At 37.6% G+C, this 22,683-nt stretch overlaps 1 protein-coding gene across 1 annotated transcript in view; it reads left to right on the top strand.

Moving 5' to 3' along the window:
- Positions 1 to 22,683, top strand: part of LOC131366674 (protocadherin Fat 3) — a 49,982-nt gene that overhangs the window by 10,560 nt on the left and 16,739 nt on the right. Inside the window, exons 3-21 of the mRNA XM_058411320.1 lie at positions 2,869 to 2,930; positions 5,000 to 5,314; positions 5,441 to 5,651; positions 5,874 to 5,942; positions 6,544 to 6,680; positions 7,545 to 7,820; positions 8,023 to 8,233; positions 8,337 to 12,428; positions 12,803 to 12,999; positions 13,526 to 13,679; positions 14,810 to 15,043; positions 15,720 to 16,112; positions 16,558 to 16,772; positions 17,008 to 17,145; positions 17,681 to 17,824; positions 17,953 to 18,150; positions 19,015 to 19,292; positions 19,393 to 19,916; positions 22,311 to 22,442. Of these exons, the coding sequence (XP_058267303.1) occupies positions 2,869 to 2,930; positions 5,000 to 5,314; positions 5,441 to 5,651; positions 5,874 to 5,942; positions 6,544 to 6,680; positions 7,545 to 7,820; positions 8,023 to 8,233; positions 8,337 to 12,428; positions 12,803 to 12,999; positions 13,526 to 13,679; positions 14,810 to 15,043; positions 15,720 to 16,112; positions 16,558 to 16,772; positions 17,008 to 17,145; positions 17,681 to 17,824; positions 17,953 to 18,150; positions 19,015 to 19,292; positions 19,393 to 19,916; positions 22,311 to 22,442 (7,980 nt within the window). The remainder of the gene's footprint in view (positions 1 to 2,868; positions 2,931 to 4,999; positions 5,315 to 5,440; positions 5,652 to 5,873; positions 5,943 to 6,543; positions 6,681 to 7,544; positions 7,821 to 8,022; positions 8,234 to 8,336; positions 12,429 to 12,802; positions 13,000 to 13,525; positions 13,680 to 14,809; positions 15,044 to 15,719; positions 16,113 to 16,557; positions 16,773 to 17,007; positions 17,146 to 17,680; positions 17,825 to 17,952; positions 18,151 to 19,014; positions 19,293 to 19,392; positions 19,917 to 22,310; positions 22,443 to 22,683) is intronic.

Raw genomic sequence — 22,683 nt, 5'->3', positions numbered from 1 at the left:
CAATATGTCATATATTGTGCTCCTGCTCAAACTTATTTCTGCATCTCTGATCGTGCTCAATTCTGCCTACATATGCCATGACTCGTGAGTGATCAATTTGTGTAGCTAAATGAAATAATTAAATGGTGGTTCATCCTCCTGGGAGAGCTTAACAGAGTAGTGCATTATGACCTTTGTTGTCAGATGGTACACATTCACTGATATATGAGGAGTTTAAATGTAAAATCATCATACCAAATTATAAGAATATAGTGTATATATACATGCTGTGTGTGTGTGTGTCTAATAAATAAAGGTGATACAGGGAACTCTAAGGTTAATTGCACATCTCTTTTCTTTAGGAAATGATAGATAATGATGTGCTTGGTGTCACGTTTTTACATTTTATATCTGCTAAGAAAGTCTGATATAAAAAAACAAGTAGGAGTCAGATGTTCCAATCATACAGAAACTTAAACGGCGATGCCTTTATATTCATGCTTTTGATTTAAGTGTGGGTCAGTGATTACTTAAGTAGTAGTTTATTGAGTAATTCCATAATTAATGTACTTGTTTCACTGGCAGCTTTTTTTGCTAGCTTTTGATGTTGTTAATCTTTTTTTCTCCTGTTAGAAACACATTGCATCTTTGCTTGGCCCATGTCTTTTCTGTTGCTATAAATTCGCCTCCTGGCTTTAATGCTGTCTTTGTAGTCACTCTGCATGCATGTGTGTGCTGCCAGTTCACAGCTGTTGTCATTTGTTTAATGGAGTCTCTTTGGATCAGCATGTTACACATTTGGGAATAGATGCCACGTTCAGCTGCGCTGCACTCTTTCTTGTAGCCACAGTTTCAAAATTATAACATGGACATTAGTTATGCTTTTTATGCCATCTGCTTCGTTTTCAGCTCCTTACTCTTTCTACAGTATCGACCGGAATGTGGGCCAAATGTTTGACATGTTCATATTTACTTTGAATCTGTCTCCATTCAGATGTCCTATCTGTCAGGGAAAATCTCTGATTTTAGTGTCTTTCCAGTCTCAAGTCTCAACTTCTCTCTATATACTTTAATAGTTTTGCGGAGGCCGCAGGGGGCTCAATAAAAAAAAAAAAAAAACTACTCTATGCCATATGTAAAGTCTGAGCTGTGCAAGCATTCCCCTGAGCTTGGATGTTGAGATGCTGTCCAGTCCCTCCCCCTTTATACACAAGCTTGTTTTAAATTTGTCATGTATTATTTGTATTTATAGTTGGGTCCATAGTAATTTGGGCAGTGAGACAATATTTGTAAGTTTGCCTCAGTTCACTATTACAGTGGATCGCAAATTAAGCAATCAGGATATGATTAAAATGGTATACTCTCAGCTTTAATTCAAGAGGTTGAACCAAAATATTGCATAAACCATTTTTTTTTCCCATTTTCACAGGACCAAAAAATATTGTACCCATGACTAATAAGCAGCCAGGTGTATCCCCATTGTTTCCTCATTGTTTCATGACAAATTAAGTTGATAAGACATCTGGAGTTGATAAGAGTTGATTATAAGTGTTGAATTTGCATTTGGTAGCTGTTCATGGGTACTCTCAATATACAGTCCAAAGAGGTGTCAGTGCAAGTGAAGGAGGTCATCATAACATAGTAAAAAAAATACAAAACAGACCTATCCAAGAGATAGCAAAAACCTGACCAAATTTGGTACACTGTTAAAATTATGAACAAATGCACTAGTGAGCTCAGCAACACCAAATGGCCTGGAAGACCATGGAAGAGATTGCAGAATTATTTCCTTCATGTGGAAAAATCCCCTCACAAAATCTAGCCAGGTCAAGAACACTCTCGAGGAGGTAGGAGTATCATCATTGAAGTCTACAATCAAGAAATGCCTTAATTTATGCAAATGCAGAGAGGCTACCTCTAGATGAAAACACTCAAGAACAGTAAACATCTAAAAAAAAGGCTGTCCAGTTAAAGAATTATTTGGCCAGATTAAACCAATATTATCTTGTATCAGAATGATGGGAAGTGAAGAATATGAAGAGAGAAAGGAAGGGCTCATCATCCAAAGCAATACCTCTGACATCTGTCAGACATGGTGGCGGCAGTGATATGGCATGGGCATGTATAGTTGCTAATGGAACTGGGTCAAATGGTGTTCGTTGATGATGTGGCTGCTGATAGATATACTTTCTTGTCAAATTCAGTCAGTGTTTTGAAACAGTACAGATGGATAATGACCTAAATTATTCAGCAAAAAGCAACCCAAGATTTTCTTAAGGCACAGAAATGGAATGTTATTAAATGGCAGAGTCAGTCACCTGACCTCAACCCAACTGAGCATGCCTTTCATTTAATGAAGACAAAACTGCAAGCAGAGCCACAAACAAGCAGCAACTGAAAGCAGCAGCACTAAAGGCCTGGCAGTGAATCTCAAGGGAGGAAACTCAGCATTTGGTGATATCCATGTTTTCCAGACTTCGGGCAATCACTGACTGCAAAGGATTTGCCTACAAGTATTAAAATAATCCTTATATTAACAATTATGTAAGTTTGTCCAGTTGCTTTTCAACCTATGAAAACAAAGGAAAAATGATTGTAATTCCTAAACAGTTAATGCAATATTTTTGTTAAACCTCTTGAATTAAAGCTGAAAGACTACACTTTAATCACAACTTGATTGCCCCATTCCAAATCCATTGTGGTGGTGTACAGAAAGAAAAATATGTCTTTACATATGGACCCACCTGTAGACGCATATGGATAATTAACACAGATTCTGATTTCAGTGGCTATTGTAATATTTGACACCCAATGTTTACTGTAGTGGTTTGATTATTTGAAATGTTGGACTGTGTTTTATTAGATGATAATGATGATCGTTTCATTTAGGTCTGATCACTACAACATCAAGAAAACTGGATAGAGAGCAGCAAGCTGAACACTTTTTGGAGGTGTGTCCTTACATAATTTACATACACAGTATGCCACTTATATAAGAAATATATGAAATACAAGACCTTTCCCCATATATCACGTGAGTAAGTCCAACAGATATTTTCATACTGTACTTCCATATTTTTGAATTCACAAGCTTAAGTAGGGTTTAAATACTGATAAGACAGATTGCAAACATGCATACTTAGTCTTTCACTCATATCCCACTGTGCTTATAAGAAAGAAATAGCTTTGTGTGAGCATTTTAAGAGGCGTTTTATAGAGACTGATAACAGATACGTCTGTAGCCAGCATTTGAAAGAATCTGACTGATTTGAAAGCCACTGGTTCTAATCAGCTAAAAAACATGCTATAACCTATCATTTTCTCTAAATGTTTTGACAAAATAAAACGATCTGTATGCAACCGTTTCTTCCCCCAGATTACTTATCCATACAGTACACACACACAGACACTGCACCATGATGCCCTGCAAATGGCCAGGTTATTGGCAATACCAGCTAGCTTGCTAGTTTATAGGTGTTGTGTTCATTAGTAACTGCACCATGCAATCATTTTAAATTACGTAGCTACCTAGCCAAGTGTGAAAAAGTTAGCTAGCTATTTACATCTTACCTGTAAAGATGAAACCAGAGCATTAATATTAATTGCCAGATATGATGACATAGCTGTGGAGAAGGTCCAGTAAATCAGACATGTGGTATTAGTACTATATATTACAGTATATTATTCATACACCTAGCAGTTTTTAAGAACTGTGAGAACTGTCTGACATATACAGCTTGCATTTGATTGTAATTTTTCTCAGCTCATTGAATGCATTGACTGCAATTCATAGTAAAAAAAAAAAGACCTTATATGCTATTGATTATTTAAAGTAGGCCAGAATGGATACAATGCAGAATAAGTGTCATTACTAGGCAGCCTCTAAAGCCTTTGTAATTAGGTTATAGATGAGGATTCTGTGAAGAGTCCAACAAAATGATGGGAGAAATGCTATTGCATGTGTACTCTTATTCTTTTATATAACACATATGCAGTCATAGAACTTTGATACAGTTTACTGAGCAGGAGTTGATTAGCTGGTCGGGGTTGTACAGAATTGCAGATCTATAATCTGTATTGTTCCCTATGATTCCTGCTCTGTTTGCAGAGGTTCAATAGTAAACAAACAATTTATTTGCTGTGTGTGTGTAGTTTTGAACCCTTCTGCTGCTATTGTCCAATGATCCCAGTATAAATGAAATCCCCCAGGCCTTTCACTGGCTGTTATGTGATAGAGCGTATCTAATAGAAGGGCAAGAGAAGAAACTATGAGGTACTATTTAAACCATTATACTAACCTTATTTTTTGCCTCATACATTTTGTGTACATGTGAGTATTTTATACGGAACAAATATTTATATACAAGGATGGGGAACAGTGAATGTGATAATGAACTTGAAAAATAAACTGCCTAAGAAGTTATATTGGACAGAATTTTCGGCATGGATTGTTATTATTATTACATTAATTCATTACCTAATTAATGAAGTAATTATAAAAGTGAAGATTCAAGCATGGTCTTTCTCCTGAAATTATTTGAACTCATTGATTTAATAGATTTAATTAGCTGTTTTTTAATGGTTTTTATATAAAAGAGAGGCAAGATATAAATAAAATCATGAATTGCAGAATTACTGTTTAACAACAATATTTGGGCTAGACACTTTAGAACTATTTTTGCATTTACTTTTTGGTAGTATTTTTTTAAGAACGTGGAGGATAGTGGACATTAAGACATTTTAAGAACGCGGAAGATGGCATTATGTTTGTTTATTAGCATGTAATAACTACTAATTGGTTGTTAGTTACATTTTGCACTAATTATATGCAATAATTATATACATCTAATTTAATGATGTAATGACCTTAAATAGTTTAAAAAAATATTTTGTCAATGTAAAGAATGGTTATAACAAAGACTGTTATTCTGTTTCTGGAAAAAAAAACAAAAAACAAACTTAAGCTTCCTTCCATATTTTATACCAGTACAACTGTTTGGAAATTAATCCCTGCATTCAGGTTACCATTACAGATGGCAGTGGTGTCTCCAGGCAGTCCACAGTTTGGGTAATAGTGCATATAGAAGATGAGAATGACAACACACCAGAGTTCCCACAGAGACTCTACTGTGTAAGTCTCCCAGAGCGCGACCAGAACAAACGTGGCGATCCTGTCTATAGGGTCTTTGCGTACGACTCTGATGAAGGGCCTAATGCAGAACTTACATACAGCATAGTGGATGGAAATGGAGATGGGAAGTTCTTCATTGATACCAAAACTGCAATGGTGTACTCCAGAAAGATGGTTACAGCAGGGGCTTATGACATCCTCACGGTACATGATGTTTTTTATCAGGCATATGTCTTATTGTGGTTTCCCATCCCATTTTTTATTTTGTATTAGCAAAGTCTGTTGCTACCTTGTGTAATCATATCATTTTACATTCTTCATACTCTGCAGATAAAAGCCATGGACAATGGGATCCCACAGAAGTGGTCAACTGTACAGCTACACATCGAGTGGATCAGAAAACGTTTGCCTTTGCCACAGGCCTTGCAATTTATGGTGTCTAGCTATAACTTTACTATCTCAGAGAATGCCAAAGTTTTTGAAAATGTGGGCACCATATTTGTACGTCAAGCAGAAACACCCCTCTGGTTTGATATCATTGGTGAGCAATGGCATGGATGAAGCTGAATCTGGTTTCATGTCAGCGTGTTTACAAAAAAATGTTCTATATTACAACCTTGTTATTGTTGTTTATTAATTTTTAGAGACAGACTTTTAGCAGTTCTGATGCAGTTACTTGATTCTGTTGACCTTTTGGCGTTGATGTTTCACTATTTTCTCTTTCTGTTTATTCTTTCTTTCTCTCTGGCTTCATCTTCAAAAGGTGGGACATCACAGGAGATGTTTTACATTCCCCAAATTTATCATGCTAGAAATTGCACAACCAACACAGGTGAAAAAAAACTCTTCTTATGTTACTTGCATTTTGAATTTCCTCATTTTGGATCACCCATACCACTTTCTGATACTTGCTTTAAGACCTCAGTTTGCTTAGGGCAAATCACAACCCTTGTTACAGTAAACAGTGAATACTCGACACCTGCCAGAATCCATTTCCGCTGATCTCTGTTAAATACGAAGGAAATTGAGTGAAATTGGATAAGACATATGCAATGAATACTAAAAATGCCCTCATGCTTCAGAATGGAGTGGAATTAACGATTTGAGGAACTGGGGCAAGGAAAGCATGAACTTATTGCAGCTGTTTGTGGCAGATTGAGATATGAGACCGTAGCTGATGAGAAAGATGCGAGCATACAGTGGCTGATGCTATGAAGTCCATAAAACTTTGATGATGAGCTTTGCAGCATGGAAATTGCATTTCCCAGAGATGTGGAAAAAATACTAAATCAGTATGTTGGTAGAATAATTGTGTGGATATTATGTTATAGCTGCCTTAACAACAGATAATATCATAAATATTACATAATAAATATAACATATTGTTAAGCAATTTTAAAGATATTTTCTATTCGTTTATTTATTAGCAAGAGAAAACTATGATGGAGCATTTGAAATCCAGAGGGGAATGGGGACTATAGATTTGGTGAAGCCTCTGGATGCAGAAAACCAGTCACTTTACAACTTGACTGTTCAGGTGACTGACGGGACAAATTCAGCAATCACACAGGTTGGATATGTTCAAGAATCCTCTAATTTCATATTATGTTTCTTTACTTATGGATTGTTCTTTTAATTGCATTAGGTATACTAAATGGCAAAAGTATGCTGAGAATTTGTATACAGTTTGTATAAAATGTCAATTTATGCTGTAGCATCACAATTTCCTTTCACTTTAACTAAGGGGTCCAATCATGTTTCATCATGGCAACACCCCTGTACACAATTCATAGTCCATGAATTGGAATGTCAGGTGTTCACCATGCCTACTTACTTGGCATCAGTACCTAATTGTGTAGCCCAGTGAGCACAAATCTGGTTGTAAGAGCCAGCTTCCAAAATGAAGCCTCCCTGAAAGAGTGAAGGCTATAAACTCAAAAGGAAGAACCAATGCCATGTTAAAGACCATGGTCTTGGAATGGGCACATGGGTGTGGTGATCAGGTGCCCACATACATTTGGCCATATAGCGTATTTTTAAATACTCCTTTGTATGTAGTAAATTTATTTGTAATCATAAGCAAATGTGAGGTGAAAGATACATTCAAGATAAAGTTTGGAATGCATGTGTAAACAAAGAACTCACAAAGATTAGCTACTCTAAGAGCTTAATTGCATTAGACAAATGAGCCTCTTGTGTAGCTAATTGAGTGGGCTGATGCTTGATAAGCCTGTGAGTTATGGCCCTCGAAAACCTGATGTTATTTCGAAATTTTCACGTCCAAAGAAAGATTTTTGTCATTTACATATAGTATGTGGCATAGTCAGTAGTGTGCATGCTTATAAATAATCAATGTAAATTTTACATTCAGCTTTTACATGCAGTAATGCAGGTGTTTTGATGGCTTGATGGCATCCACTGTCTCTAATTCCAGGTTCATATCAGAGTTTTGGACTGCAATGATAATGCTCCACTCTTCTCCCAACCTGTATATGAGGTCTCCGTTTTAGAGAGCACACCAGTAAACACTGAGATTCTGCGTATCAAAGCCACAGATAGTGATGAACGAGCCAAGCTAAGTTATTCTATTCATGGTAGTGTGGATCTCATCAGCATGCGCATGTTTCGGATTGATGTTGGCACCGGTGTCATTTACACCGCTGATGTTTTGGACTACGAGGCATGCACTCAGCATATCCTTACTATTATGGTAAGAAAAAGATAAACATTTACATATTTAAATTTGCAAATACATAATGGCTTATTATTCAACTATTTACCATAAAGCATGTGATTTAGAAAATGCAGTCAAACTAATCAGGGAATTATATAGTGATGATTCACTGTTATTTACTGTAATTATTTTCACACTATAGAAAAAGTCTTTTTCTATATCTTCATATTTTCTGTAGGTAAAAGACCAGGAATTCCCCTACTACAGAGACCTGGCTCGGATCATAGTGACTATAGAGGATTCCAATGACCAGAGTCCTTTTTTTACACGGACAGTGTATGATGGAATAGTAACTGATATTGCTTTGCTTGGGAAACTTGTTGTACAGGTCTCAGCCTTGGACAGAGACACAGGGAGGAATAAAGAGCTTGTATACTCCATCGAAGCAGGTGGGTTTATGAAATATTGATATTTGCTGTCAGTTATGTCTGCTATTATTATTCATATCTTTGTTGAGTACTGTAGTACTGTAAACAACTTGTTTTCTTTCAGGTAATACAGGAGGTGCATTTGGAATTGATCCACTGTCTGGCACCATTTCAGTTGCCAGAGAGCTGGATTACACATTTGTCGGCCTTTACATCCTTACTGTTCGTGCTACGGATGGCGGAAATCCAGCACTAAGTGCCACAGCCACTGCTAGAATTGCTGTCTCACTCTCAAATTTCTCTAGTCCTAAATTCACCCAACTAGATTACCAGGCTGAGATCCCTGAGAATGTGCCTGTTGGAGCCTTTGTTACTATTATCACAGCCATAAGCCCCTCAGAACTCATGTACAATATAGTCCAGGGGAATAATGAGAAGAGGTTTGAAATCAACCGCTACACAGGTGTAATTGTGACTCAGAAGTCCTTAGATTTTGAAACCACAGCATCCTATATTTTGGTTATCCAAGCTGTCAACCTGGCAGGGATTGTTTCCAATACTACACTTAACATTCAAGTGGTTGACAAGAATGACAATCCACCTGTATTTCAACAGCTGTTCTACTCAGGGAGCATTAGTGAAGCAGCCCCCATCAACAGTGTGGTTTTAGGTGAGGATGGTAGTCCCCTAGTTATCCAAGCCATTGATTCTGATTGGAACCAGAATTCCCTTTTAGTCTTTCAGATTGTTGAAGACATGGCTAAATTATTCTTCACTGTTGACTCTGGTACTGGATCAATCAGAAACATTGCCACTCTGGACTATGAAACTTTTAGTGAGTTTTACTTCCATGTCAATGTCAGGGATAGTGGTAGCCCAGAGTTGACTGCAGAGAGTCCAGCTAAAGTTTTAATAAAAGTTGTAAACATCAATGATTCTCCTCCCAGATTCTCTCAGTATACCTATGATGCTGTTGTGCTTCTTCCTACATATTCTGGCATAGAGGTTTTGAGAGTGGAGGCATCTGACCCTGACACCAGTACAAAGTCAATTTATTATTTTGCTGACAACAACTTGGAGCCCTTTTCCATTGATCCCAGCACTGGCATCCTCACAGTCAAAAACAGCAAACTGTCCCAGGACCGCTACTGTTTCAACATAAAGGCGTCAGATGGACGTTACTCCTGCACTGCCCTTGTTACAGTGATAGTACGTGAGGCTATGGACAATGGACTTTTGTTTAGTCAGCCTTCATATTCTTTCACTGTGCTGGAGAACACCTCAAACATATCTACCTTAATGGTAGTCAGTACTACAGGAAATCATCTGAATGAGCCCATCAAATATGCAGTGTTGAATGCAGGGATCCACTTTAAAATTGGACCCACATCTGGGGTCATACAGACCACAGGGATCTCATTTGATTGTGAAGAGCAAGAAGTCTATGAGTTGGTGGTAGAGGCAAGTCGTGAGTATGACTGGCTGAGGGTTGCCAGGGTGATTGTACGAGTGCAAGTGGAAGACGTCAATGATAATGCTCCTGAGTTTGTTGACCTACCTTATTATGCTGCAGTACAGGTTGATGCACAAATTGGCTCATCCGTATTTCAGGTGTCAGCCATAGACTTGGACAAAGGAATAAATGGGATGGTTTCCTATGAGCTCGAGGATGAGCATAGATATTTTAAGCTAAATAGTACAACAGGAGAACTCACCATTCAAAGATCTTTTGTAGCAGACATGTCCAGTATTGAGTACTCACTGGTCATTATTGCAAGTGATGCTGGCTACCCCTCCCTTTTCACTGCAGTGGAACTTTCAGTCACAGTAGTTAACAAAGCCATGCCTGTTTTTGATAAACCCTTTTATGGTATTTCTGTTAGAGAGGACACACCTGTGTCAACCTCAATTCTAAAGATTACTGCTGTGAGTCCTGAAGAACAGAGCATCATTTACACAATTGTGAACTGGAATCCCTCTTTTCAGTTTGACATTGGTTTTGAGAGTGGGGTGATCAGTGTAATTTACCCCTTAGATTATGAGACTACTCCATATTACAAGCTAATAGTCAGGTCCACTGATATGTTCACTGGAGCTACATCAGAGGTGGATGTTAATATTGACATTTTAGATGTAAATGACAATGCACCTGTATTTGAGAAAGCCTCATATACTGTTACTCTGGCTGAGAACTCAATAACTGGGACTACAGTGGTACAACTCTTAGCGACAGACAATGATTCTGAAAATTGTGCTATTCGTTACGAGATTCTCCTAGATGCTTTGAACTACTCAGATTACTTTGACATTGACAGCACCACTGGTTTTATTGTTACAGCCCGTCTTTTGGACTATGAACTGATCCAGCGCTATAGCTTTACTGTACGAGCAACAGATAATGGCACTCCAGCCCAGAGCAGTGAAGTCATGATTACTGTTTTAGTAAATGACACAAATGACAACCCTCCATCCTTTAATCAGCCAGTCTATGAAGCTTTTGTTAATGAACTTGCTCCCAGGGGGCACTTTGTAACGTGTGTTCAGGCTTCTGATGCAGACATCTCTGATTTTGGCAAACTAAAATATAGCATTCTTTCTGGAGATGATAGGATGAACTTTTTAATGGACCCTGAAACAGGAGTCATGTCTTTGTCACACCAACGTTTGCAGCGCATGCAGCAGATATACATGCTTAATGTCTCTGCATCAGACGGAGTGTTCACTAGTATAGCACAGGTAAACATCAGAATTCTGGGGGCTAACCTGTATAACCCTGTCTTTAGTCAGACATTTTACCTAGCTGAGATACAAGAAAATGTCCCTGCAGGGGCTAAGGTTATGCAGGTGCGGGCCACAGATGAGGACTACGGGATTTTTGGCCAGATAATGTATTCATTTATCAATGACGTGGGAAAGACTTTATTTGCTATAGGAGCAGATGGAGTGATCACCACTGCCCAAAAATTAGACAGAGAGAATCCAGTGAACAGGGACATTGTCCTGGTAGTAATGGCTCTGGATGGGGGTGGAAGAGCATCTTTCTGTAGTGTTAGAGTAATACTAACAGATGAGAATGACAATGCACCACTCTTCAGGGCTGCAGAGTATAGGGTTAGCATTAAAGCTAATATAGCCATCGGTACACTTGTGACTCAGATCCAGGCTCAGGACCCAGATGCTGGGAGCAATGGCAAGGTGACTTATTCACTGTACAGTGAGGCAAGGCTTCCTCTAGTGGATGTGTTAGAAATTGAGCCCGATAGTGGGTGGATGGTTACAAAGGGAAGCATGGCTCATTTGAGAGGAACTGTACTATCATTCTTTGTCAAGGCCACAGATGGAGGAGTCCCTTCTAAACATTCATTGGTGTCTGCATTTATCCATGTACTGCCACCTGATGCTAACATACCAGCCTTCACTCAGCCTCAATACTCCTTTACCATACTTGAGGACACACCAGTTGGGACAGCCATAGGTTCAGTGTACCTGAGTCCAGGTCAGGCAGCATTTTTTGCTGTGGTAAATGGAGAAACAGTGGAGAACAACCAGGGTAAAATGTTTGTTATTGAGAGAGAAACTGGGCTTATTAGGCTTGATAATTCACTAGACTATGAACTAGTCAACATCTATCGCTTCAAAGTGTCTGCAACCATGAGAGAAGATCTAGTAGAATCTATGTATGTAGTTGATGTGGAGGTGAAAGTCCTGGATGTGAATGACAATAAGCCTTCCTTCGAGACGAGCTCATATGTAGCTATGGTAATGGAGGGCATTCCTGTAGGTACAAGGGTCATGCGGGTACATGCTTTGGACCCTGACTGGGGGTCAAATGGTCAGGTTACCTACAGCCTTGGATCAATCTTCAATCATGAGAAAGAGCAAACCTTTGAGAGAACCTCTACGATCAATACTATGTTTGCAGTTGATAGTAAAACCGGATGGATCACTGCTCTTGGAGACCTGGACCATGAAATATGTCCATCTTACACATTCACTGTGGTTGCATCAGATCTAGGAGAAACAGTCTCTCTCTCTTCTACTGCTGTGGTTACTGTTGCCATTGCTGATATCAATGACAACCCTCCTATCTTTGAGAGGGACTACTACAGAGCTTCTGTGAGGGAGAATGACCCACTTGGAGAAGTAGTATCTGTTCTCAGCACCAGAGACTTAGACACCTCAGATCAGAATAGGCTGGTCAGCCTCCATATCACAGGTATGTATTAATCTAGGCCTCTGTATCATGATGCAGTAGAATAAATATAATGAACTAGTCAAGTAAAAAGGCAGCGCATGTGGGGGGAAGTGTGAGTCTATGTGTCATATCCGTGAGTGTCACATTTAATCATTTGTAGTAAACCTTCTCCCATTACTAGTTAATAGTTTTTATTTATCACATTTTCTGAATCTTTGAGAGCCGATGTGTCTGCAGGTTTTCATTGCAGTTACATATGAGCCACACATATTAGTGGTTGGAAGAACGAGTTTAGGCAGAAATAAAATTAGTCCTGTTACAGATTCATATTTATTACTGTTATTATATTGTAAATATAATCTTTTTTGTCTGTGGTGGTGGTTTCCTTGGCCCAGGGGGGAACCCTAGGGGGGTGTTTGCACTAGCTTCAGTGCAAGGAGTGTGGATGTTGTCTGTGAAGCGGCCACTGGATAGGGAAAAACAGGATCGATATCTACTCAATATCACTGCGTCCGACAGCTTGTTTGCTACCCAGGTGACTGTAGAGGTCACCATTATGGATGCCAATGACAACAGCCCCATATGTAACCAGGTGTGGGTAAAATTAAATTACCTTTGTTAAAATCTACATGTCAAGCATGTCTCCCATGTACACTTTATTATTTCCATACCCTGTCAGGGGACATTGATTATTTTGCTTTCACCATTGAAGCCTCTGGCAAAATAGATATACAGTAGTTTTAAATAATAGTCTAAATCTAAATAACATTTAAGTGAAATGTTTTTTACCCATTAAATAATGAAAATAATTATAATTAACACGTATTATTAAGTAATTTTATGTATTAATAATAATAAATGTACAAAGCTTTACTCATAAAATTTGTATTATTATTATTATTATTATTATTATTATTATTATTATTATTATTAAATAAAATATGATTTACATACATAAATTGGAACCAGTTCATAAAAAAAGAGTACATTAATAAGCATTACTTAATATAAGACAGTAGTATGCATTCCATTATTCATCTTTAATAACATTAATAAGTATTTTAATCATAATGAAATTATTTTTGTTATTTTTACTTTTTGCCCTTCTGTTTCACCAGGCTGTATATGATGCCTCTTTTCCAGAGGACATACCCATTAATTATGGAATTCTGACTGTTTCGGCTACAGACTCTGACATCGGTACCAATGCAGAAATTCAGTACTCCTTATTTGGCATAGGAGTTGAAGACTTCTACATGGATACTAACACTGGTAAAGATAATACTCAGTAACCAGTTGTTTGACAGTAAACTGATAAAATGCATTGAAACATACATAGCAGACATTTATGTTAGGCATTAGGTGTATTAGGGTCAGTTATGGATTACACGGTACAGTATATGATAGCCAAACTGGCCAAGTACAGTAAGTTTCATTTCTGAGTATACAGTTTTAACATTCCAGGTCGCTGATAAATATAATACTCCAGCATGGCTCATAGTTGTACATGATGATGTAGCATATTGGCATATTTTTCATGAGAACATAGCACCATGAAACAAATAAGCATTTTTTAAGATTTACAAGACCTCTGATGTCACTTTATGTATTTTTAATTCTGCTGTACTATGTTCCCTTGGAGTGAATACCACCATACTTTTAGAAATCCATCAGTTAGGTTTTGAAGTCCCATAAAAATACACATTGCTCTTGAACTGTATTCTCTTTGTGTATACAACTCAAATGCTATTGTTCCCTTTCATACATGGTATTATCTTTAGGACACTTTTTGTTCTATGAGTGTCTGTGGTCAGATCTTTGCACCATAATATTAGAGACAGTTGTCAAGTGCATGGGAGTGACCAATGCCAGATATTCCTGCAGCTTAAGGTTGCTGTCTCTTGGCAGCCTCCCTGTTAAGTTTTTGTCTTGTAATATTAACATCCTGTTCTTGGATGTGTCACATTTTCCCCATTTCTTGATGATGGCCTTACTGATGTTCCATGATATATTTAATTTTTTGGGAATTCATTTAAACTCCTCTCTTGATTTATTACTTTCGACAACGAGATCCCATACATGCTTAGTAAGCTCTATGCAGACCATGGCTTTTGCTCTGGGATGTCAAGAAAATCTTACAGAAACAGCTGATCTTTATTTAAAGTTAATCAGAATCACTTCAATGATGACAGGTTCATGATGTGATAATTACATTTGCCCCATTATAAAGGAATGTGCACACTTATATCAGCATGTTATAGTAAGTTTCTTTCTTTTATTTGTCCAATAAAATGTGTCTATTTTTGTTTTTCAGTTGAATTTTGTTATGGTATTTCAACTATGGTATAGCAAAAGTGCAATTTTTTTATTAACTGTTTTTTTTTTTATTATTATTATTTCAGGTGAGCTGAAGACTGCCTCTCTGATTGACCGGGAGAGGACTCAGAACTATAATCTAATAGCCCAGGCTACAGATGGAGGAGGCTTATTCTGTCGCTTTGAGATATTTCTCACTGTAATAGATATAAATGACAATGCTCCATCCTTCTTTTTCACTGAGTTTCTAACCAGTGTATTTGAGAATGTTGCACCTAAAACCCTGCTAACACGTCTTCAAGCTGAAGATCCTGATGAGGGTGAGTACTTCACTAGTGCATTTTCCTCACTACACATAGGCTGGTATTTCTCTTTTTTACTGAAGCGCAGGTGTTTGAATATACTTGAAAAGAGTTTTCTGATTCTTACTGTGATTATTTCTGTGAAAGTTGGTTTTATACTAGATATTATACTGCACATTCACACTTCGGACCACAGCGTTATTTAAAGAAAGCCTGAAAAAGAAGGCTTTTTGATGAGAACACATTCATCTACATTTAAATCGTGTTGTACTTTTGTTTTTCATAATGGCTTAACCCATTTAATGGGAATTATATTTAAGTTTAAGAATAAAAATATTGGTTGTGTTTGAAAGTGTGTAGTGTTATAACCGTGCTTCTCTATGATTCACTGGTTCATTCCAATGATACATACAAATTTATGTTGAATCAATTCAACATTAAAAAGGTTTGCTTGGAAGAGGCATGAGACTATTTTTTCTTCCAGAGATTCCTGTGTTCATGTTTATAAATTAACTGCACCAGGGAAGTAAGCTCATCAGGGTTTAATTCAAATACACAAAATACTGCATATTTGAAAGCACCTCTAGGCATGGATTAAGTGTAGTCCTTTACTGTTATTCAGCCACACACTGAAAATAATATAAAACAATCAATTCAAAGTGGTCTGTTTATTTCTACCCTGTATCTCACCCAGGCCTGAACAGAAGAATCATGTACTCTCTAGTAGACTCTGCTGATGGTGTCTTCTCCATTAACCCTTTTTCTGGAGTGGTAATTCTGGAGAAGTCTCTGGATCGAGAGATCCAAGACTCATACCGGGTTAGGGTCCAGGCTGCAGACCAAACAGGGGCAGCCAGCTCCCTCTCCACACAGGTAGACCTCATTGTCATGGTTTTGGATGTGAACGATAACCCACCAGTCTTCCAGAAGCAGGACTATGCTGTAACAGTGCCAGAGGATGTTGCTGTGGGAACAGAGCTGTTGAGGGTCTTTGCCTCCAGTAAGGATATTGGTGTCAATGCTGAGATATACTACAGTATCAGTACAGGCAATGAACTTGGAAAGTTTCACATTGATAAGACCAAAGGTGAGAGACCAATTGATGCTGTTTACTGGCCATGTCTTAAGTTTTTTAATTAATCATAAATCTAGAAGACCTACATTTCACTGTAACCACAAAATAAATATTTTCCAATACAAATACAAATACAATTTTCCACTTTCAGCATAAATGACATGACAAGAACATAAGACAAATCATAGCAATGAGCCATAACATGAGGATAGCAGTTTAGGCACGGGTCACGTGTACTGTATGCATGAAATAATATAAAATATGCAATTTATAATTAGAGGGATTCTAGGACTGAAGTTGAAAAACATTGGCATGAAAGGAAACTGCAATATCTAAAAAGAAATTTAAACATAGCAGTACTTTTTTAGAGGTTGAGGTTTGCAAAAGATTTGGTCATCAGAAGGCAGGTCTGTACTGTATTGTATTGAAGACTAATTCTCATTGCTTATTACTGCAGGAAGCATCTCAGTGGCTGATGATCTGGATTATGAAGTGTGTAAAGAGTTTTTCCTCAAAGTTGAGGCTGTGGATGGTGGAACCCCTCCTCTGAAAACATCCACAATAATAAGCATTGAAGTGATGGATGTTAATGATAACGCACCTTTCTTTAGTGAGGAGATTTATAATGTTCTGGTCAGTGAAGACACTGCCATTGGAGAGACAATCACTAGGGTACGGTTCAATACTGTCTGGTTTTATACAACTTCTTTAGCATTTATTAGCCGCTACTAGATAATTACTTAGTTCGTTTTATAGCAAGCGTTTAATTATGTTCACTTCTTCCTTGCATTTACTTAATAAGCTACAAAATTTTAATTTAAATGATGAGAATTTGCAGGAAATAGGCCATGATTGTTTTATGTACCATTATTGAGGCACTTGTTTTGTGTGGGCTTGTGGTGTGAAGTTATTAGCAGAAGACCTTGACAGCCAAGTAAATGGACGAATTACTTACTCAATCTTAAGAGGAGACCAAGGGAACCAGTTCTGGATCGATCCGATCACAGGACTACTGAAAGTCAACAAGGCACTTGATAGAGAAAAGGTTAGATCTTTAACCAACCTTTATGACTATCACAAACATTAAACCACTTTGGCCTTAGTGTTTAGATTCTTTTCTCTACAAATACATCGGTGAATCTGTAAGACATGGCTGTAAAAAATAACATAAACTTAATAAGGAGTCTTGGCTTCATAACAGCTTTAGTTACATACATTCTACAAGTCTCTTCAACTGCACTGGAAGGATGAACACATGAATTCCAAGTCATAAGTTGAGATCTGGTGGCTGTGTTGGCCACAGCATATGATTTACATAATTTTCATACTTATCAGACCATTCGTTGAGCCCTTGTGGCCTGTAGATAGAGACATTGTCATTCAGGAAGAGACCACGTCCTCCAAGATATAGAAATCTTTTATTATAGGATACTGGTAGAGTAAGAAGTGTGAATTGAGAATGGTCCTGTGGGACCCAGGTGTCATATTGGTTGGGCTAGAATGTTTAACACACAATTATTTTAATCATATTTTAATTACACTCTATGCACCTTCTTATGTCTTCTCATATCTCATCTAAGGTCTCAAGCTACAGGCTGTTAGTCCAGGCATTCGATAGTGGATCTCCTGCAATGTCTACGTCAGTAACGGTGAACATTGACATTGCCGATGTGAATGACAATCCTCCAATGTTTTCCCCAGGAAATGCTTCAGCAGTTATTCAGGTGTGTGCTCATGATGTCTATGATTTTCTTTTAAGAAACTATAACATTGTTTCAGTATAGAACAGCCTTATATTTAAAAAAAAATCTTTTCATCGTTAGAATAAAATTTTAATTATGTGCATTTTCAGCTGAACAAACCTGCAGGTACCACCATCCTGAAACTGTCTGTCTCTGATAATGACTCTCCACGAAACGGAGGCCCTTTTGAATTCCTAATTGTATCTGGGAACGAGAACAATGCATTCACACTGGACAGGAATGGAGAGCTACGCTCAAACAAATTGTTTGGACCACATGACACAAGGGAGTATGTCCTTGAGATACAGGTGTGCTTACATTAAAAAGCAGGATCATATTGACAAACTGTACATTAACAGTTCTTAAAAGCTGTGTTTATTGTTCAACGTCACCTGTGTAAGCTCTTTATGACAGCTGGCATTACTCTACATGAACATTTACAAAGCTCTAATACAGCATGCATTAGCTGTCTACTAATCAGTATTGTTGTCAAGATGACATAGCACCTGAGTCAAGTGACTGCTACATTACATAATTGAATTTTGTAAGCATCTACTTTTTCTGGTTTTACTAAAACCTCACGTGGCAGGTTATATAACATATCAGTTATCAAGACAGTATGCACTTGACATCAAAACTGAGCAAAGCAGACTTTATGACAAGTGACACTTACTGCAGTGAGTCCTAAGTTTATGTAGTTTTTATGTCAGTTGACAAGAAGTGTTAAGTTTAATGCTGATGTCTATGAACATTTACCTTAATGCTTTTCACATGTCATGTTGTACAGTACATCCTAAATAATGTGATAAGTTTGGCAAAACATCAAACATCTGTTTTCTAAATGATGGTCCATTAGTCCAGTTTCCTTCAGTGCAAAGCAACTTTACCTCAAATCGAAAAGAATGATGTTCTAGTAATTTCAACAAATAATTAAACAAAATATTATTATATTAAAAATATATTAATGCAAAAATCTAATGTTAGTTTTTGCATAGATGTAATGCAAAGTATAATCCTGCAGGAAAATGACTAACTTTATGAACTTTATAACAACTTTATGAACTTTATAATGACTACATTTAAAAGTGTATTTATAAATACAAACACTGTAACTTCATGTTATTTATACTATTTTATGCATGTGTTTTCCACTTTCCTCCGTTATGAGTAAGGCATGGGACTCTGGAAAGCCTCGCTTGTCATCATCCTCTTTCGTGGTTGTGCGTGTGATTGGAGGAAGTGTCTTTAAGCCTGTGGTCTTTCCTCTGGAAATCATTATAGTAATGGTGGAAGATGTGTTTCCTGGTGGAATCATTGGTAGGATCTATGCCAGCGATGAAGATGAAAATGACGTGCTGTCTTTTAAACAACAGCCTCAGCCAAAAAGCCTGTTCAGGATCGACCAACAGGATGGCAAGATTGTGGCCCTCAGTGGCCTGGAGCCTGGCAGGTAGCAGTGTAAACAACAGTGTGTACTTCTGTTTTTGTTTGTTTCTGTCATTTCAGACTGTGGGTTGTATGTTATTTCATAACACTACCAATGTTTCTAGGTACTTCATTAATGTCACAGTCAGTGATGGACAGTTCTCTGAAATAATTGGCGTAAAGGTACAAGTGGAGGTGGCCACAGAGGAAATGGTGCAGAATGCAGTCATGCTGCGCTTCCAAGACCTCTCTCCTGAGGACTTTGTGGGTATATATCTAAAACATTTGAAGAGAACACTCCAGAATGCACTGGTTGGGGCTGGAGTGGCACAAACCTCAGAGCCTATGCATGTTATAGGGGTGCAGTCGGTAGCACAGTCTTCCCATCTAGAGGTGCTTTTGGCAGTGGAGGCACAGGACGGAGGGTATCTGGGGCCTGGGGAGCTGGCACTGAGGCTGGGTAAACTGCGGGAAAAGCTACAGCTGGTGGAAGTGCTAGATCAGAGCTGCTCAGGAGAATTGGACTGTGGTGATGGTGTGTGTGAGCTCAGCCTGAAGATGGAACTTGTTGACTTCATCACCTATTGTACTTCTAAAGTGAGCTTCGTCTTACCACGTTTCAGGCGTGCAGAGACCTGCATGTGCTCAGGTAGGTCCGACTCCAGGCTATATTCCAAAATCCAATTACAAATGAACAGAAGCAAATATATAATGGGTAAAGCTTTTTTGAAGCCCTGCGTCATGGCAGATGAAACCATGACATAGAAAAAACCGTACACTTAGTCAGTGTTGGGAAGGTTACTTTGGAAATGTAATAGGTTACAGATTACAGGTTACTCTGTTTAAAATGTAATAAGTAGTGTAACTTTTCAATTACTTTATAAAAGTAAAGTAACTGATTACATTTGATTACTTTGTGATTACTTTCAAGTTTCTAACAGATATTTTCAACTAAATCATTTCCAAACATTTATACCAGGCAGGGTTAACCTTACAGTAGAACTCAACTCTGTTTACTGTTAGAATTTTAAATCTTTCATCACTTGAATTAAGATTATATTGATTTAATTTTAAGCACAGCCACCACAAAACCAGACTTCATAACAAAAACTGTTTAATATTGTTTTAGGAATTAAATCTGCATAGCTATGACAGGACACACTGGCAAGTAACAATGCCTTGGAAAAAAAAAACATAATCTGAAAAGAGTCATCATAATGTATGCTACAGCGCTAAAATAACTAAGTTATATTAGATCTGACTTTACCAACACATTATCAAGGAGGAAAAATGTGAGCTATATATTTTCTGTCAAACGGTTCATAAATAGAAGTGTGCCTGGTAAAGGTAGCTAGGAGACTAGCTAATTTGTTCTGAATGTTTTGAATACAGGTCTTGAGTACACTATGGGCTCGATGAATGCGCAGGCGCATTTTAGTGGATTTTTTCCACATAGCAGCTTCAGTAAATCGACTGACCACTCTGTCACTTTTTATTATACAGAAACGAGAAATATATCATTCGAAACTAAAGGGTCTGTTTTTATTTCTGTACACTCACAATAATGACAAAAACCATATGCTTTTAGAAAATAAAGAAAGGCTAGGTTACAGACCTGCAGATACTTCCTCAGGTTCAACATTGAAGCCTTTGATGTCGAAAGCATTTTAACAGCTGGCAAACAAATTTTGCACTGAACTGTTATATTTGCCCCTTACTGGATTTCAGGATGAAATTATTTTTAGATTTCCAGGACTGAAATGCATTTTTATCACTCTCCATGGTGGTAACTCTCAGACAGTGTAGTAGCCTAAAGCTTTCCGGGGCAATGTGGATTAACGTAATTGGCAGACGCGCCGCAAATTCAAACCAGAGAACCAATCAAAAGCATCAGAATAGCACCGCTTTAACAAATACTAGCAACAAATTAATATTATTCAACATATCCTAGTTTTTTTTAAAGAAAACATTCAGATGTAACTCTATTTGTAATCTTTAACATTTTCATAAGTAACTGTCATTATATTACATATTTTTTCTCAGTAACTGTAACGAATTACAGTTACATTTATTTTGTAATTAAATTACGTAACTCTGTTACATGTAACTAGTTACTCCCCAGCACTGCACTTAGTCATGCCCGGTGTATTTTTCTGTTGTGAATCATAACTTCCAGTAATATAGCAGTGACCAAAGGTTTTTTTTTTTTTTATTATCAACCAAATATTATTCCCTGCTCCTATAACAATACCCAATTTAAATGTTACAAATAAGGAATTTGGCAATTTCGGGTGCCAGGTTATCAATTTAGCTAAATCTGAACTCACTGCATTGCGATTAATATAGATAATATAGACTTGTAAGCCTACCCATTCAGGCAGTTATCTAATCTGCCAATTGTGTAGCATCAGTGCAGTGTATAAAATCACGCAGCTTCACCCACCATCAGAATGAGAAAAATCTAATTGATTTTGAACAGCTTGAATCCATGGACCCACTTGCCTTGTGTTAACAGTCGAGGCTGGTGGCGGAGGTGTAATGGTGTGAGTAAAGTTTTCTTGGTACACTTTGATCCTAATAATACCGATCAATCATCACTTCAGTGCTACAGCCTATTGGAGTATTGTTGCTGATCATGTGCATCCCTTCATGGCCACAATTTAGCATCTTCTAAGTCATCTCAAATTGGTTTCATGACAATGAATACATTGTTCTTTAGAGTCATTGGATCTGAATCTAATAGAGCAGCTACCGAATATGGCAGAACAGGAGATTCAGTCCACATAAAAAATCTGCAGGAGTTGCATGATACAATGATATCAACATGGACCAGTACCTAAATGGGATTTTTCCAACATCTTGGGGAATCCATGTATTAGTATAGTGTTCCTAATAAAGTGTTCATCAAGTGTATTTCAAAATGCTCTTCACAGAGCCAAAGACTTCTTTATATTTCTGGCTGTTTGCATTTATCTGAGCTGTTTATCCTTTTTTTTTTTTTTGCATAGCTTATGATCTAAACATACTGCTCTTTCTTGAGCAGGTGGAATATGTTCAACATCTGCAGAGCTTTGTGAAGGCCAGGTCTGTCCTCCTGACATGCAGTGTGTACGCAGTGCCTCAACAGTTCCCTCTGCCTGCCAGTGCCTGCCTGAAACTCTCCACCAGTGTGCAGGTTAGAGCAAACTCAAATCTTCCAGTATTTAGTTTTGGTAGTTAATTAAATACATAACAGTATTATTTATGTTATTATTGATAGTTTTAGACTAGTTTTAGCAACTGTAGCCAGATAAAATAAGTGAACTAAAATGTAAAAGCTTTAGTCAGTTAAAGCTAAATACACTATTTGACTTAAGGTATATGGATGCCTAACCATGACCTACATATGTAGACTGTGCCAAACTTTTGCCATAAAC

This window comes from Hemibagrus wyckioides, linkage group LG16 (assembly GCF_019097595.1).
Source record: "Hemibagrus wyckioides isolate EC202008001 linkage group LG16, SWU_Hwy_1.0, whole genome shotgun sequence".
NCBI lineage: Eukaryota > Metazoa > Chordata > Actinopteri > Siluriformes > Bagridae > Hemibagrus > Hemibagrus wyckioides.
The sequence above is the reverse complement of the archived record's forward strand: the minus strand, read 5'-3'. Positions and strand labels throughout refer to the sequence as shown.